General features: G+C 41.0%; 1 protein-coding gene across 1 annotated transcript in view; it reads left to right on the forward strand.

Annotated features, from left to right (window-relative positions):
- LOC119414304 (disco-interacting protein 2 homolog C) overlaps positions 1–16,415 on the forward strand; it is a 211,323-nt gene that overhangs the window by 138,085 nt on the left and 56,823 nt on the right. The window contains exons 6-8 of the mRNA XM_037681399.1: positions 7,485–7,646; positions 9,922–10,041; positions 11,569–11,766. Of these exons, the coding sequence (XP_037537327.1) occupies positions 7,485–7,646; positions 9,922–10,041; positions 11,569–11,766 (480 nt within the window). The remainder of the gene's footprint in view (positions 1–7,484; positions 7,647–9,921; positions 10,042–11,568; positions 11,767–16,415) is intronic.

Consider the following 16,415-nt stretch of genomic DNA (forward strand, 5'->3'; position numbering starts at 1 on the left):
ACCACGCTGCTAACAGAACCACGCTGCTAACAGAACCATGCTACTAACAGAACCTCACTGTTAAATGGACCATGCTACTAAAAGAACCTCACTGTTAACAGGACCACGCTGCTAGCAGAACCATGCAGCTGTAGATGTATTTCACTTTTGGCGCCTTGTTTTTGTTTTTTTGTTGCATTCTTCGATATTTCTTGTTGATTTCTTGTTAGCGAGTCGAGACGGTTCTTCTCGTCCTGAGCATTTCTTTGCACTGTCGACCTGCCTATGATAATAAACCTATATCTAGATGCACAGTTATTGAAAATCTTATCATGTTTTTTTGTTTTTTTTAAATGAAAAATTAATGTTTTAATTTCAAATTCCACGCCCAACTGATTTAAACCCTGCATGGTTTATTTCTTCCACAGCATCGCGAGTTCAGAAATCTATATATTATTTTAAACTGGCGTTGGGTTTGGTGCCCGTGTCTTGTTGGAAACCAGTCCAGAACTGTGGAAAGACGAGTTGTTTGAAGCTTCCCTCCCCCTCTTGTTCCTCACCTGCAGGCCTTTTGACCCACCTCTCCTTGAGGAGGAGGATAAGGAGGGCAGAGCCAGCTGGCCTGGTTCAGAATGGAAACTTTGAGCCACGACTCTCCGGTAAGTTGGAGATGAGGTAAAAACCAGAACAGGGACTCGTCATCTCTGGTCGTGAACAGGGATGTTGTCTTCCCTGTTGGTTTTCAGTGAATCTACCCCCAGTGTCCTCTTTTATTTATTTGTTGACCCTGACTGGTGCGTCCTGAAGAGATCATTGCAATGCTAACCCTGATAGCATTGAGCTGTTGCTGCATGGTAATAAAAACAAGCTGCTGTTTGAATTGTTGATGACAAAAATCAACAATGTGTTTGAACTGGTTAGACAGCAGCTTGTGAGTCTGTCCCTCTCCTCGAGGCTCTTCTGTTTGGTGGTGTTCCTTAATTTGAGTAATTATGCAGCATGTTCCAGTTGTCTGCTCAGCCAGAGGCAGTCTACCTTCACAACAGCATTTTTAGAAAGCAGATGGTGGAGGAATGTAGGCTGTTTGCCTCTCTTTAGTTTTGTGTTTGTTACAGCAGATTATTAATGTTGTGTCCGAGCATGTGTGTGTGGTCAATAAGGGATACCAAAGCTCCGACTCTTTAAATATAGCTTCACCATCAGCCAACATGTTAAAAACAACAACAGTCACTGTTCTAATATTTTTTTAAAGTGCATATTCATGTAGAGGAGTGGTGGTGCAGAAGCTAGTGAAGGAGGGCCTGTGATCAGAAGGTCGCCGAACCGACATCAAAATAAAAAACGAGTGGGAAAGATGAAACACCCACACCTGCCTCCACCCTCGTATGCTCCACCACGAATGCAACCCCCACCATCTGCTCCCCAGGCGCCCTAGATGGCAGCTCTCTGCTCCACAGAGAGGGCTGTGGCAGCTCGGTGGTCTGTGGTTGTGTCAACGAGGGCATCCGGCGAGTTAGTTCACTGTGGCGGCCCCTGAAGAAGAGAGCAGCCAAAAGAAGAAGAAAAAACATTCATGTGCAAAACTGTTGTCTACTAAAGTTTAAATTATTCTATTTGTTAAGAGTATTTGATTAATGTAATTTTGTTGCTGCAAACCCACATTGTAGTTTTGTGTTATGTTTACAAAATTCTTTGATCGGATTGAAATGTTTTCAGATTAACTAATCTGGTTGTATCGTTTACACGGGCACAGTCCGTTCACGACGAGCGTTCACATGCAGCGGGCTTTGATTCTGAATAGAAGTACTGACATGTGCAGAGTGGTAAACTCTCCTTAAAAAAAAAAACACAGAAGAAGAAGTTCTACTTCTGTTCTACTTCCGGGATGGCCATAAACAAAGCTGAGCACCCAAATGGACCCACGACAGGTTTTAATGACGGTGGAGACGTTGCTGCATTCCCTGACTGAGCTGCAGGTCATACAGATCATTTTGAGCTCTTTCAAAGTTTCTAGTAGAAATGTTGTCGCTCACTGACCAGCTTTACTTCCTCAACATATTAACATCTAGCCAGGTGGAAATGTGTGAGATTGACATAGGTCGCACATGCGCAGTCAGCTCAGTTTTCCTCGATCGGAATAAAATGATCAGATTAAGTGTTTACATGCACACGGATCGGATTATGAATCGGCATAAACCACCCCTCTCAATTGTTATGTTTACATGGACATAAGTAGTCGGATCAAACGGTCGTTCGGAATAAAAACGTGTCATGTAAACACCTCGTTCGGGTTATTTTTTGTTTATTCAGCGTGATCCGAAATAATTTGTGATCAGAATGAAACGGGTGGTTTACGACGATTCATAACCCGAACGATGCGCATGTAAACGCTTGATCTGTTCATTTTTTTCTGATGGTGAAAAACTGACCTGACTGTGCATGTGCGACTTTGCCATTTCCGCCTGGCTAATGCTAATAATATTAGCACGTAGGGGAAGTAAAACTGGTCGGTGAGCGACAACATTTCTACTAGAAACTTTGAAAGAACTCAAAATGATCTGTATTACCTGTAGCTCAGTCCGTCAACGTCTCCACAGTCATTAAAACCTGTCGTGGGTCCATTTGGGTGCTCAGGTTTGTTTACGTTCATCCCGGAAGTAAAACTTTTCTTCGGTGTGTTCTTAAGGAGAGTTTACCACTCTGCACGTCAGTACTTCTATTCAGAATAAAATCCCGCTGCATGTAAACGCTCGTCGTGAACAGATTGTGCCCATGTAAACGATACATTTGAATTATTTAATCTGAAAATATTTCAATCCGGCCAAAAAATTGTGCGCATGTAATTATAGCTATTCAGATTACAGATTAATTCAGATCGAGCTGAATCAACAAAGAATTATCCAAATGGGGCGTTTACATGATGCATTTTTATTCAGAATGGCCGTTTAATCCGATTACTTTTGTCCATGTAAACATAGCTATTCAGATTACAGATTCATTCAGATCGAGCTGAATCAACAAAGAATAATCCAAATGGGGCGTTTACATGATGCATTTTTATTCCGAATGGCCGTTTAATCTAATTACTTTTGTCCATGTAAACATTCAGATTACAGATTCATTCAGATCGAGCTGAATCAACAAAGAATAATCCAAATGGGGCGTTTACATGATTCATTTTTATTCCGAATGGCTGTTTAATCTGATTACTTTTGTCCATGTAAACATAGCTAATGTGGTTGAATTCTGTGTGCTCTGTTTGTCTTAGTGCTCACATTTTCCTCTCAACATCTTACTTTTGTAAATGTTCTTTTTGTTTTAAAGTGTGATGAAAGCACAGATCTGGGGGAAAGACGTTAGTAGGTCAATTTTCTTATAGCTGACTGGATTATTATATATACACACCATAGTTCTTGTATTTTTTTACTTATTTATCTTTTTTATTATAAAGTATCTGCGCAGTTACAGTAATTTAACTAACACGAGGGACTCCATCTCTCCTCAGTTGCTCCTTTAAGTTGAACAATAATCAAAATAATCTGTTAAGTGCAATTACGTATTACATTGTTTTTATTTTCTTATGGTGCTGTTAATAGTTTGAAATGAACAAAAACGACTCATTTCTTCTCTGTCATCAAAATTAATCTGCATTTTATTTTTCTTATGATTACTCAGCATGGATAAATGAATAGAAGGTTTAAACGAAGGCAGCTGGACGACTCCCTCGCTTCAGAGCAGCTTTCCCAGTTCAGCCTGAGAAATGTTGAGCTCCAAGCTGTTGAAGCTGCTCTGTTTTTGCAACATGAACTCACATGCAAATCAGTCTTCCTTCCTTTCCTTCCCAAGAGTCATTAAAAACCTTTGTTGGCCTGGTCATGACAACGTCAACTGTTTTGGAAGCCCCGCCTCTGTTTAATGTCGGGGTAGTTTGATTTCACTGCATGTCCACAATGACAAGAGTCCCAATATGAGGAGGAGGAATTTGCTGTTTTGTGGTTCTGAATTAGTGAATTTTCAGCTACAATGTGATTAGCTAACCAGCAGGTTTGAAGCCCTCGACTCGAGCGGTGAGATGAAAACGTCTCGTCGCTCTCTCAGTCTGGCTGTTTGGTATTCCTGCAGTGAAGGAGGCGTTCATCTTCCTCCTCCTCAGCCGGCAGCAATATTCATCCCCCGTCTCCCGTCATCGTAAAGACAATCTGATGAGGTCGCTGAAGTTGTGTTCACATATTCACCCACACGTTGTATAATAAGCAGGGCAGACGGACGTGCACAGAGACATGAGCAGGCAGATGAATAACACCAAACTTCAGAGGGGTTACGTCCAGTTCAGTGTCGCCCAGACTGACAGCCCAGATGTTCCAGAGGCAGGATGTAGAACATGCTGCAGTAATTAGCATGCCTGTCCTGCATGCTGCAGTGTTCATATTCAGTCCATTCCTGGGAAAGGTACTCTGTTTTTGTCTCCTCGACCCTCTGTGCTTCACTAGAAGTCCTCTCTTACTCACTTATTTCAGTTTCCTCTGCGTATAAAATCATGTTGAGCTCAGAATTAGTCAAGAGAAAGCACGTGGCACTAATGGAAATACACTTAAAGGCATCTCAGAAATGTGTTTGTTGGGTGCATTTAGCATAAACAAAAGCTAAACCGTCATGTGAATGACACTGATCAAGTCTGGTATGAAGTTTTCCTTTTAGAAAGTGAATCACGTTCAATAAAATAACCCGTTTGCAGTTTTGTGTTTTTAAAGCAAATGTATATGAATTTGATGGGATCAAAAAGGCTAAAAAAAAACTCTATAAGGAGGAGATGGATCTTTAACTGATCATAATAAATCGTAGGCTTATAGCTACAAGCAGCAGTTTGATGCAGAGGAAAATATTGCTAACTAGTTCACAAGAACTGTACCGGTCCATTGTGGTGAAGAGGGAGCGGAGCTGCAAGGCAAAGCTCTCTGTTTACCCGTCGGTCTACGTTTCTACCCTCACCTCTGGTCATGAACTCTGAGTAGAGACAGAAAGAATGAGATCGTGGATACAGGAGGATGAAATGAGTTTCCTCTGCAGGGCAGCTGGACGCTCTCTTAGAGACAGGGTGAGAAGTTCAGTTATCAGGAGAGACTCAGAGTAGAACCGCTGCTCCTCCACATCCAGAGGAGCCAGTTGAGGTGGTTCATCTGGTAACGATGCTCCCTGGGCGCCTCCCTAGGTAGGAGCTTTGGACATGTCCGACTGGGAGGAGACCCTGGAGAAGACCCAAGACACACTGGAGAGACTATGTCTCTCGGTTGTCCTGGGAACACCTTGGAGTCCTCACAGAAGAGCTGGAAGAGGCTGTGGAGAGAGATGTCTGGACCTCCGTGATCAAGATGCTGCCCCCCGTGACCAGACTTCAGAACAAGTGGAAGATGATGGATGGATGGTTCACAAGAAGATTTATGTCACAGGAAAAGAAAACAGTTTGCAGAGATAAAGTGTGATCGTTGCAGTTGTAGCTGTTTCTCAGGAGGACGTGAGAACAAACCAGCTGCTTGACTGAAACCACAACCAGCTTAAATCCTCAGGATACTTGGTTCCATTAAAGTTCATCACCTTTGAGCATCTCATGCAAAAGTGAAGAATTTAAAAGTTTGAGCTGAGAATCCTGAAGAGCACTTTGTTGTTGTTTTATTACATCTTCGCCTGACCTCTGACCTCCAGGGGTCAGTTAGTACAGATGTATGAAGTTATACCCCTGCACACTAAATAAATGGGATTTTGACCATTTATGGGAAAGTTGATGACCTAAATTGAAGTGAGCAGTTTGACCAAAGGCAGATGCAGCAAACTGGTGTAACGGCTTGAATCAGCATCCACTTCTGTTCATATTCACCTCCTCTTCACTTCGTTTCATGCTTCAATCAGTCAAGTCCTGAACGCGCGGTGGTGAAATGCGTTTGCTGTTGTTGAACCGCAGTCTCATAAAAAAGGGTAAATATGAAGAAGCTGACACTTGAGAGAAGCTTTGAAACATCAGGAACACAGGTGGGTTGAAACGGAACCTAAATGTGGCACAAACTGGTTTCAGAAACGTCCTGAACACGAATGTTAGCGTTCGACTCCTACGGGAAATGGATCCTTTCTTTATTTCTTCAAAGACGGGAACCTGCTGCAGCTGATGATCTGGCACGACCGCGAGATCCTGGAGGCAGCCGAAGCTCTGGTTCTGGTGGATTTCCACTGCATGTTTCTAAAGTGTGTCAAACGTGTTGGTCTTTTTGAAAAATATCCGAACAACTCGTTGGATTTTAATCTAACTCTGATAGTAACAAGTGGATGTGCATCTACAACTGGTTGTCTTTTGGAGTATACCCGATTCAAGATGGCTGCCACAGCGGATCAACTTTTGAGAACGCATAAACAGCTACACCTCAGTCAGTTTTAAAAATGTTGAGCTAAAACTTGGTGTGGTAGTAGCTGAGAGTCATACCCAACATGTTCTCTGAGCACTAGCACAACACACGGGGACTTTAATGTGCAAGGCAGTAATTTAAATTCCCGCCACCAATAATGCAGTCATGTAGGAATCAGCTCATTCAGGCAATGGGTGCTCTGACTTTTGTTTTGTTTTTTAGCTTTTAATATTTTAAAATTATCTTATTTTACAAACCTTTTTCTGTAGAAATTTATTTTTTTTATTTCCTTCAATAACAGTCTTTTAAAAAATCTTTTAAAACCTTTCTATATTTTTGTCTCGTCTTTTTAGTGTTTTGCTACTATTCCCCAGCGTTGTGCTACTTTTAGCTATTCTTTTTTTTTCTCCAGGTAACTTTAGCTGCTTTTAGCTTTTACCTAATTGTTTGTTAAATTAAATGTATAGTTATTTGGTACTTTTAACTGTGATTTTACTTTTTATCTTTTGGTTAATCTTTTGCTATTTTGAATTAGCTACATTTAGCTTTTACCCAGTATTTTTGCTACAATTAGCTTTTAGTTTTCCTTTTGCCATTTTAAGCTTTTAGCTCTTAGCTTGTGTTTTGCTACTTTTGGAAAGCAATCTGAGACTTTTGGCTTTTCACCTTTTCAATTCTGTTACATTATAGCTAAAGTTTAACTTCTTTTTGCTTTGTGATTAACTTTGTCAGCCGAAGTTCTGCTTCTTTTAGCACTAACGATTACATTTGAGTTGTTTTCAACATATTTTGGAATTAAACACTCGGCAGTCTTAATGTCTTTAGTTTTTTTATGCTTCTTGAACAGGTACAAGCCAACGCTGACAAATATAAAACCTTCGTTTTGGGATGCTCAATAACTCATTTTTGCAAATATTAAATATTTTATATATATATATATATATATTTCAACTAATTTTCTTGATCCTGATGCTTTTAAATGATCGTCAAACTTTTATCTGGGGTGGTTAATTTTTTGAAAATGTATTTTCATTTACCTTAAAGTAGCATTTTTATTTATGTTTTGTCTCTGATGGTAACCAGGCCTTCTCGTACTGCTTGAATCCCTTCCAGAGAACCACTCAGCCCCACCAGACGTCACCAGCTACACCAACAACACCACCAACACCCCCGCCACCGATGGGATCCAAGTGGAACGAACCCCAGGGCCCGGTTTTGCCGCCCAGAGACAGACGCCCAAATACGGCAACGCGGAGCTGATGGAGACCGGAGACGGTGAGACTTGATCAATCAGGCTTTCTGAAAACCTTTCAAAGTTTTTCTTTGGACTTTGTTTATTTCCTGTCCAGTCGTTCAACCTGACCATGGCAGCATGTTGTACAGCATGAATTAAAAAAAAGACAAGTGGACTAAACGTTCAAGGCTTAAAAAATGATCATGAACTGGATGGGAATAACTTAACTGGAGCTAAATTCTCGCTTGTTGTTTGTCAAACTGATTTATCTTTGGTATTTTTCAAACATGGGAATTGTTTTTTTGTAACAGACTAGACGGGAGGACCTAAAGATCAAATTAAATTTTTTTTTTTCAGTTTTCTGGTATTGTTGACATGAGACTTGTTTATGTCTTGGGTTTAGGAGTGGGTTGTTTTTGCACCTGAATGATTTATAGTTTAAGTTCAGTGGTGTCACAAACAGACCAAAGCCCTTCTTCTGAAACTGGTCGCACAGATTTTCAGACAACCTGAAGGACGGTTGAATGATTTCACATTTAATGATGACTTGAAAATCTGCAAGCAAATTGTAAAGTAATGGAGGATGGGTCAAATATTGTGTACAGTACTGTATCATGTGCTTGTTTCGAGTGTTTTAAAAAAAGTCGTACTCCAGTTTGAGTGTATTCCACTTAATTTTCGTTGATCTTGGTTCTTTAATTGGTTGTTTCCACGTCAGTTTGGGTCGGATTGAAATGATTCTTCTGGCTCTGTCTCCGCAGTCCTCAGAGATGACTAAAACAATATTTTACTTGTTCATAGTTTATTCTTTTTTTACTCCCTGGAACAATCTGAAGCCGTGGCAGACGAGTCGTTCATCACACGTTAGGATCGATGGCCCGGTGTCTCAGAGATGTTGAACGCAGCTCATGGAGACAGAGACGGATCATCTGCCTAAGTTCAGAAATTAAAGCTGATTAGGACGTTTGACTTGATGATTTGCAAAATTATTACTTTATATTTGTTAGTTTTTATTATTTTTTAATCTTCGATGAGTCAATGATTTATTTCTTCACATCATGTCTGAGATCTTATATTGTTCGACATTCAAAGCTCATGTTTCTGCTGCTTTATTTAATGTCTGGAGGCTTTTAGAGCAGATCCTGACTTACATGTAAAAAGTTTTGAATCCTAAACATTAAATTCTTTTTCTGGTCCTCAGCTGGTCACAATCAGATAAATACAACCCCAGAAAAACAACAACATTGAAACTATTAAGCCTTGGTTTTTAAATTTTATTTTTTTAACTAAAACTTTGAAAAGTTTGCACTCGTCAAAGATTTGTCACATCGGTACAAATTCAAATTCCTAATGAGAATCTTTTCTTAGTTTTGAAGATTTCCTGAAGTTGTGTAAAGATACAGACACAGTAAAATTAGGATGTAAAACCGTTGTGAACATGAAATTAAGGATTTTGTCAGGCTGTTGAAGAACTTGAAGTAAAAAAAGTTGTCTTATTGGCCCACGTACTGGGTCTGCCCAGGATCTCCTCTCAGTGGGATGCGTCTGGAGAAACCTCCAGAGGGAGGCGTCCAGGAAAAAGAATCAGGTGCCTGAAGCAGCTCCGCGGACTCCTTTAGACGAGAAGGAGCCGCAGTTTAACTCCAAACTCCCCTCCAGATGATGGAACTCCTCAGCCTATATTTAAGGCTGAGCATGGCCAGTTTGTGTCAGCCGCTTGGACCCAGGATGTTGTTCTTTTGGTCATTGGTTAGTGTTGGATCATAGACGGATCCCTAAATCAGGAGCTTTGACTTTTGGCTAAACTCTTCCTTCATTACAGCAGACTGGAGCAACCACAAACAACAAAGATACTTGAACTTTTGCACTTGAGGCAAAGCACCAACTCCACCCAGAGGGAGCGTTCCACCTTATTCTTGTCGAGAACCGCGGCCTCGTACTCGGAGAAGTTGACTCTCATCTCAGCTGCTTCGAACTTTGCTGCAAACCACCACAGTGCATTTATTCTCTTATTTTTCTCGTTTTTAAATTTTAATTTCTTTGAATCAACCAAAAGTTTAAATCAGATCCGCCCGAACGTCCGTTTCCAACCAGATCTCGGCACTTCCTATTCCACATGTCAACGCTCCCCTCTCTGTGAGGTCCCACTGCATCGTTTCTCCCGTCACCGCTCGGAGCGTCACGCTCACTGATGCTTCTGCAGGTTCAGGGCAACTTGATGTACATTTGTTTTCAGATTTCACAGAAGACGAGCTGCGGCGTGCAGCTGCCGGATTCGATTAGATGAAAAGTTTTGTTTGTGTTGTTGTTCTGCAGGTGTTCCAGTCAGCAGCAGAGTTTCAGCCAAAATACAGCAACTCGTCAACACGCTGAAGAGACCCAAACGACCTCCGTTAACGGAGTTCTTCGTTGACGACTTCGAGGAACTTCTGGAAGGTGAAACACGTTGTTAACACTTTGTAGGACGGGCTGAAAATTGCATTCCTTTTATTTTTGATTGAACTAAGCATCCAAGCTGTAGCGCAACATAAATTTAGTTTTTCATAAGGTTTCATATAATCTTACAAAAACCATCTATCCTTCGTTTTATCTCATGCAGTTGAAAAATATTCTGTTCAGACCAATTTTTGCTCTGATTTTATTCCCTTCTGTCGGCTCCAACAATGCAGAACCTGATGAATATTTCCTTCTGTTTTCAGTATGAAAAGCTGCAGAGCCAGAACTTAATTCATTATTTAAGCATGAAATGTTAGAAATGCTCAGTTGGCTCAGTGTGTAGTTAAAATGCATCACTGTGATGGTTCATTTCATTACAATGTCTTCTCTGTGTGATACAAGAGTGATAGCAAGGGTACAATGCACACTGTCTTCATGCAAACATGAATCTTTAGTTTAAACAAAGTAATGGCTTTTATTTTGTTATTTCTCCTGAAAACACCTTTTATTTCTCTAATTGCTTATTGATTTCCTGCCATGATGGGTGGACGATATCATCATTTCTTGTCTTTGTGTTTTATTTTTCTTTTGGAGTCAACTTGATTTAAGAGCGATATCTAATTTATCTCAGCAAACATAAAAAAATGCTGTAACTCCGTTAAAATTACAGATACTGAGCTGTACGTACTCTTCGCTCTTTGTTTGAAATGTTGACATGCAAAGTGGTGGGTGGCGTGCATTTCTTTAAGAAATGCTACGTTTTAACTGAACTTTAATCCACAAGTCTAAAAAAAAAAATCTTTGTTTCTTTCAAATCTTTGTTTTCTATCTTTAGAAGTAAAAGGTCAATCAATAATTAATGTTTTAACAATGAAAATAGAGTTAACATTTAACCACTGCAGTTTTTCCTCCAGGGCGTCACGGTGGATCAGTTGGTAGAGCTGCTGCCTCTCAGCGAAAAAGTCACTGGTTCAAATCCCGGCCACAGACCTTGCTGGGTGGAGTTTGCATGTTCTCTCCGTGCATGCGTGGGTTTTCTCCGGGTACTCCGGTTTCCTCCCACAGACCAAAACCATGCATGTTAGGCCGAGTGGTAACTCTAAATTGTCCTTAGGTGAGAGTGTGAATATTTTTTTGTCTCCGTGTGTCCCTGTGATGGACTGGAGACCTATCCAGGGTGTCCCCCACCTCTTGCACAGTGATAGCTGGACATGGGCACCAGTGACCTTCTCAACTCAAAAAGAAAGAAAGATTATGGATGGATGGAGTTTGTCCTCCATGACTGAACCAATGGGCATCAGTTTGAATGTAATGTGCCACTTCACCACTAGATGTCACTCACATCGGCATACGGCTCCTTTAAAAGCCCCAAACTGAAAAAATGTGAACCATCAAAGCTCCAGTTCACAGAAAAATTAAATGTGAGACATTTCCTGTGAGGGTGTGTCCATCCTTAAACAGATCGGTGTAAAAATGGAAACGGTGACCTTTTAACTCTCCTTCTTGTTTACATCTGCCAACCTGCAGTCCAGCAGCCAGACCCCAACCTGCCCAAGGCTGAAGGGGCCCAGATGGTCGCCATGCGTGGCGAGCAGTTGGGCGTGGTGACCAACTGGCCCCCGTCTCTGGAGGCGGCTCTGCAAAGGTGGGGCACCATCTCTCCAAAGGCCCCATGTCTGAGCACCATGGACACCAATGGCAAGCCGCTCTACGTGCTTACCTACGGTAAGAAGGCTTTCAAATATCTTCGCTGCATTTCACTAGAACGGGTTGAAGATGCATTTAACAAGAAATAAGCATTTCAAAGCTGTGACATAAATTACTTTTTAAAAGAACAGTAGGCACTTTTCACCTTCAGGGACACAAAAATGTATTTTACATTCCGTCTGATCTCTCTGCACACAAAATCCTCAATTTCCGCCTTAAGTTTTGAAAATAAAGAGATGAAGACTCAAAATACTGTAGTACTTCAAGGATAAAACTGTTTTATTTCATTCTGTTTTAAGCCACATATGGTGGCTTTTCCAAGCTGATTAAATGAAGCACCAAACAATGTTTGACAACCGCAGTCTGAGCATAAATCTCCTGTTGGCAGCCAGAGAGTTAAGCACATTAGCAACATGTGGAAGAAAGAATGAGGCTCTAATACAGGAGAAGGAAACCGTTTTTGTTAACAGTCTTTAAATTTAATTTTTAGAATTTGTTTGAAATAGATCTGAGTTTATTTATTTTCCTTTGAATCCATCCTGAGTGACGTCCAGCTCTGTCTCTTATAGGCTTTATACCATGAAATGTGGTTTTTAAAGCCTCTGAAGGGAGAGTTGAACAGTATACATGTCTGTCGGTTTGTTTGTTTGTTTGTTTACAGAGCAATCGAAGCAGCTGTACGTTTGTTGTTAGTATTTTGGGACAGATCCTCAGAGGTGGACATCGGGTTCTTGCATGTTTCCGTTCCTACTGTAGACACCTTGATCCAAAGAAGACCCAGACAAGGGTGGCCTGACTCTGGGTTTGTTGAGGGTTTAGGAAGGATCAAGATGCAGGGTTAGTTTTTATTTAAGCGTTAGACGTTCAGTAGATTTATTTTTATTTTATTTAACCTTTATTTACACAGGTAGTCTCTATGAGTCATGAGGACTCATTTTCAGTAGAGAGCAGGCTGGTCAGTTGTTTGTGACTGTGAATATAATCTTGTCTCTTGAGTGTCGTGTTTGTACTTGGAGAGCTTAGAGTTCAGACTTGTCAGGGATGAAACCACTGGTTCAGCTTCTAATCCATGCCAAATAGTTGTCGATACTTAAACACTTTTTATGATGTCCCAAAGTCACCTCTCCACCTTATTCCTAGCCCCTATGCTGTGTTGCGCGAATTATGGGCATGACTTCCGGTGTGGACCGGAATCGGCGTGTCCTCTTTACACCTGAAATCATCCCTGATGTTCTCGTCACTGTTTTCAATCCTTCTGAGGATCCAGCGTTTCTTCTCCGGTGGTTTATTTTAGTCCAGACACAAAGTAGGACGCAGGTTTTCCTCCGTCGGCCGTTTGTCAACAAAGTGAAATGAGCTCACATGCAGAGTTTTGGGTTGTCTCTTCAAGTTCAGGTTTTTCAGCCACATTCTTCTTAATTCTTAATCTGTAGGTAGGAGGTGGAAACTAAACCTCTTTTCACAGGAACTCTTTCTTTTTTTTTGGGGGGGGGGGGGGGGGGGGGGGCTCCGTGTTAAAAACTCTGTTATTGTAGCCACTGATTTAGTTTGGTCTGGTTGTTCTGCAGCAGTGAACACAACAGGTACCTGAACTCAGCACGGCTGTTTTAGTAAACTTTATGATTGTTAAATAAATGTGAACAAAACAAAAACAGAGTTTTATCTGCTGAACTAAATGCAAATAAATTTTAAATAAACCACAGTTCGTGCTCCGCTACCATGGTTAACCAATGCTTTCTGCTACTTCCTGTATCTGACAGGAAGTAGTATCCAGAATAATTTATACTGTGGAGCCCACAGGAATAAGGTGGGTGGGTTTGATTTTTTTTTTTTTTTATGACACATTATTTTTACATTTTTTTTTAGTCCTAAAACTGTTTTAGTCAGTTTTAAAATCTAGATTTGTCAAATGTTTTGCATCTGATATATTTTTGATGGTTATGCGGTAGATAAGTTAAGTAAAATAGAGACTGAGTAAACCTCGTTTTTTGCAAATATACAATTTGGAACGGAGTAATTGTGATATAAATTGGTCGTTCCACCTGCAGTACAGTCGGTGTCACAGCTTTCTAAAATAATGTACTTTATCTGAATCAAATTACATCCTCATCCAGGGTTCAGTGCTTCATTTCCCCACAAACTGAACCAGGTTTCTTGGTTCTGCCGTTGAAGCACAGACATTTATTAATCTTCCAAACAGCAGCAGAGAAAAACAATTTCAAGTCCAGAGGGTGTAAATATAAAAAAGGTAGCTGCCATTAACTGAGCTGCTTCCCTCTGGTCCTCATGAATTTTGAGTGAAACCTCCCTGCTGAGCTGCACAGAGAGCGAAATAATCCTGAGAAAAGTGCAGCTGCATCGCAGCAAATGTTTCACACAGACACGCACACTTTAAACTGAACATAAACTTCAAGGATTTGTTCTAAAAACAAACAGATTTAAACTAAACCACAGATTATACAGCTGTACGGTGTCTTCAACAAGGATGGAGGGGAGGAAGTTGAGGAAGGGAGGATGTAAGTGAGGAAGGAAGGAAGGAAAGAAGGGAGGATGTAAGTGAGGAAGGAAGGAAGGAAGGAAAGAAGGGAGGATGTAAGTGAGGAAGGAAGGGAGGATGTAAGTGAGGAAGGAAGGAAAGAAAGAAGGGAGGATGTAAGTGAGGAAGGAAGAAAGGGAGGATGTAAGTGAGGAAGGAAGTTAAGGAAGGGAGGATGTAAGTGAGGAAGGAAGGAAAGGAGGTTTTAAGTGAGGAAGGAAGGGAGGATATAAGGGAGGATGTAAGTGAGGAAGGAAGGGAGGATGTAAGTAAGTAAGGAAGGAAAGAAAGAAGGGAGGATGTAAGTGAGGAAGGAAGGAAGGGAGGATGTAAGTGAGGAAGGAAGGAAGGGAGGATGTGAGGAAGGAAGTTAAGGAAGGGAGGATGTGAGGAAGGAAGTTAAGGAAGGGAGGATGTAAGTGAGGAAGGAAGGAAGGAAAGGAAAGGAGGTTTTAAGTGAGGAAGGAAGGGAGGATATAAGTGAGGAAGGAAGGAAGGAAAGAAGGGAGGATGTAAGTGAGGAAGGAAGTTAAGGAAGGGAGGATGTGAGAAAGGAAGGAAGGAAGGGAGGTTTTAAATGAGGAAGGAAGGAACAAACGAAGTGTGTAAGTATGGAAGGAACAAAGTGTGGAAGGAAGGAATGAAGGAATCATGGAATGAAGGAAGCTTGGAAGGAAGGAAGTGTGTAAGGATGGAAGGATGTACGAAAGAAAGGAGATATGGAAGGAAGTGTGTAAGTAAGTAAAGAAGGAATGAAGTGTGGATGGAAGGAAGGAAGTGTGGGAGGTAGTGTCGAAAGAAGAAAGTGTGGAAGGAAGGAAAGAAGGAAGGGAAGAATTAAGGAAGTGTGGAAGAAGGAAGGAAATAAAGAAGTGTGGAAAGAAGGAAATAAAGAAGTGTGGAAGGAAGGAAAGAAGGAAGGAAATAAAGAAGTGTGGAAGGAAGGAAAGAAGGAAGGAAAGAAGAAAGGAAAGAATTAAGGAAGTGTGGAAGACGGAAGGAAAGAAGAAGTGTGGAAGGAAGGAAGGACAACACAAGTATGGAAACAAGTATGGAAGGAAAGAATAAAGGAAGTGTGGAAATGTGTTGGATTTGCCTAATCTCAGCTGTTAGTCCGTTCACTGCAATAATTTGGTAATCTGCTGTTAGTCCAACAAATAAAAGCACGTGTGAGTATGTACATTTTTAAATTCTTCTACATCGGTGCTATTTACCAACATTATATTATTTTGTGCAACAGCAGAGTTGATAAAAATGAGACTAATTATTGGATTATAGTGGGTCTTTTCAGCAGCTTATTTATGTAAATCTTAAATTTCATTAATTTAGGTCAAAGTGAGTTTTGCAACAAATTCAGCAGAAATTTTTCCTTTTCTGTGCAACTTTTTACTTCTTAGTGTTATTTCATTCAAACAAAGCTTGAGGTCTTAACCAGAGTGAACATTTATTTCATAGTTAGGGCTGATACAAAATACTAGATCTCTGCACAGTTTTGTACAAATATACAAGCAAACAACAACAGTAAAAAATAAATAAATATTGGAAAATGATCAAATCAAAGAAAGAAACTAAAGTGAATCTCTGTTTATTTTTCTAGTTTCATCATTTTTACAAATAATTTCTGATCAGTTTTTGACTTTAGACACTCGGGCTTGTTTTGAAACGCTCCATCCTGCAGATAAATGTCTTTAAAGAGCAACCAGGAATGTCTGACAACCCACACTTTCTCATGAACGCTCATTTAGACATTCGGCGGCTTCCCAGTCGTCCTACACATGAATTCACCCAGTCGTCAGCTCCGAGGATTAACGCTAACAGGCAGCAGCTTTCTTCAAACGGGCGTGAAGTTTGAGTGTGAGCGTCTGAACAAACTGACGTGTGAGCAGGTGACGAGACGATACGAGCGCTCACCAGACTGTGAAATGTCTGCAGCCAGCGCTCAGGAGACGACCAGCAGAGACCACGCACGGTGAGGTAGTGGTGTGGAGGGAGGGGGCGTGATGTGCAGTGCTGAATCTAAATCTTACCTCAACCTCTATCTGCTCCGTATCTCCGATTCCTGTCGTGGCTCGCCTTTGATCTCAGCCCACACAGACACATACGTTTGGTTTCTTCCTGTCGAGCCGTCCAT

Source organism: Nematolebias whitei, chromosome 9 (assembly GCF_014905685.2).
Source record: "Nematolebias whitei isolate Nwh7 chromosome 9, NemWhi1, whole genome shotgun sequence".
In the NCBI taxonomy this organism is placed as follows: Eukaryota; Metazoa; Chordata; class Actinopteri; order Cyprinodontiformes; family Rivulidae; genus Nematolebias; species Nematolebias whitei.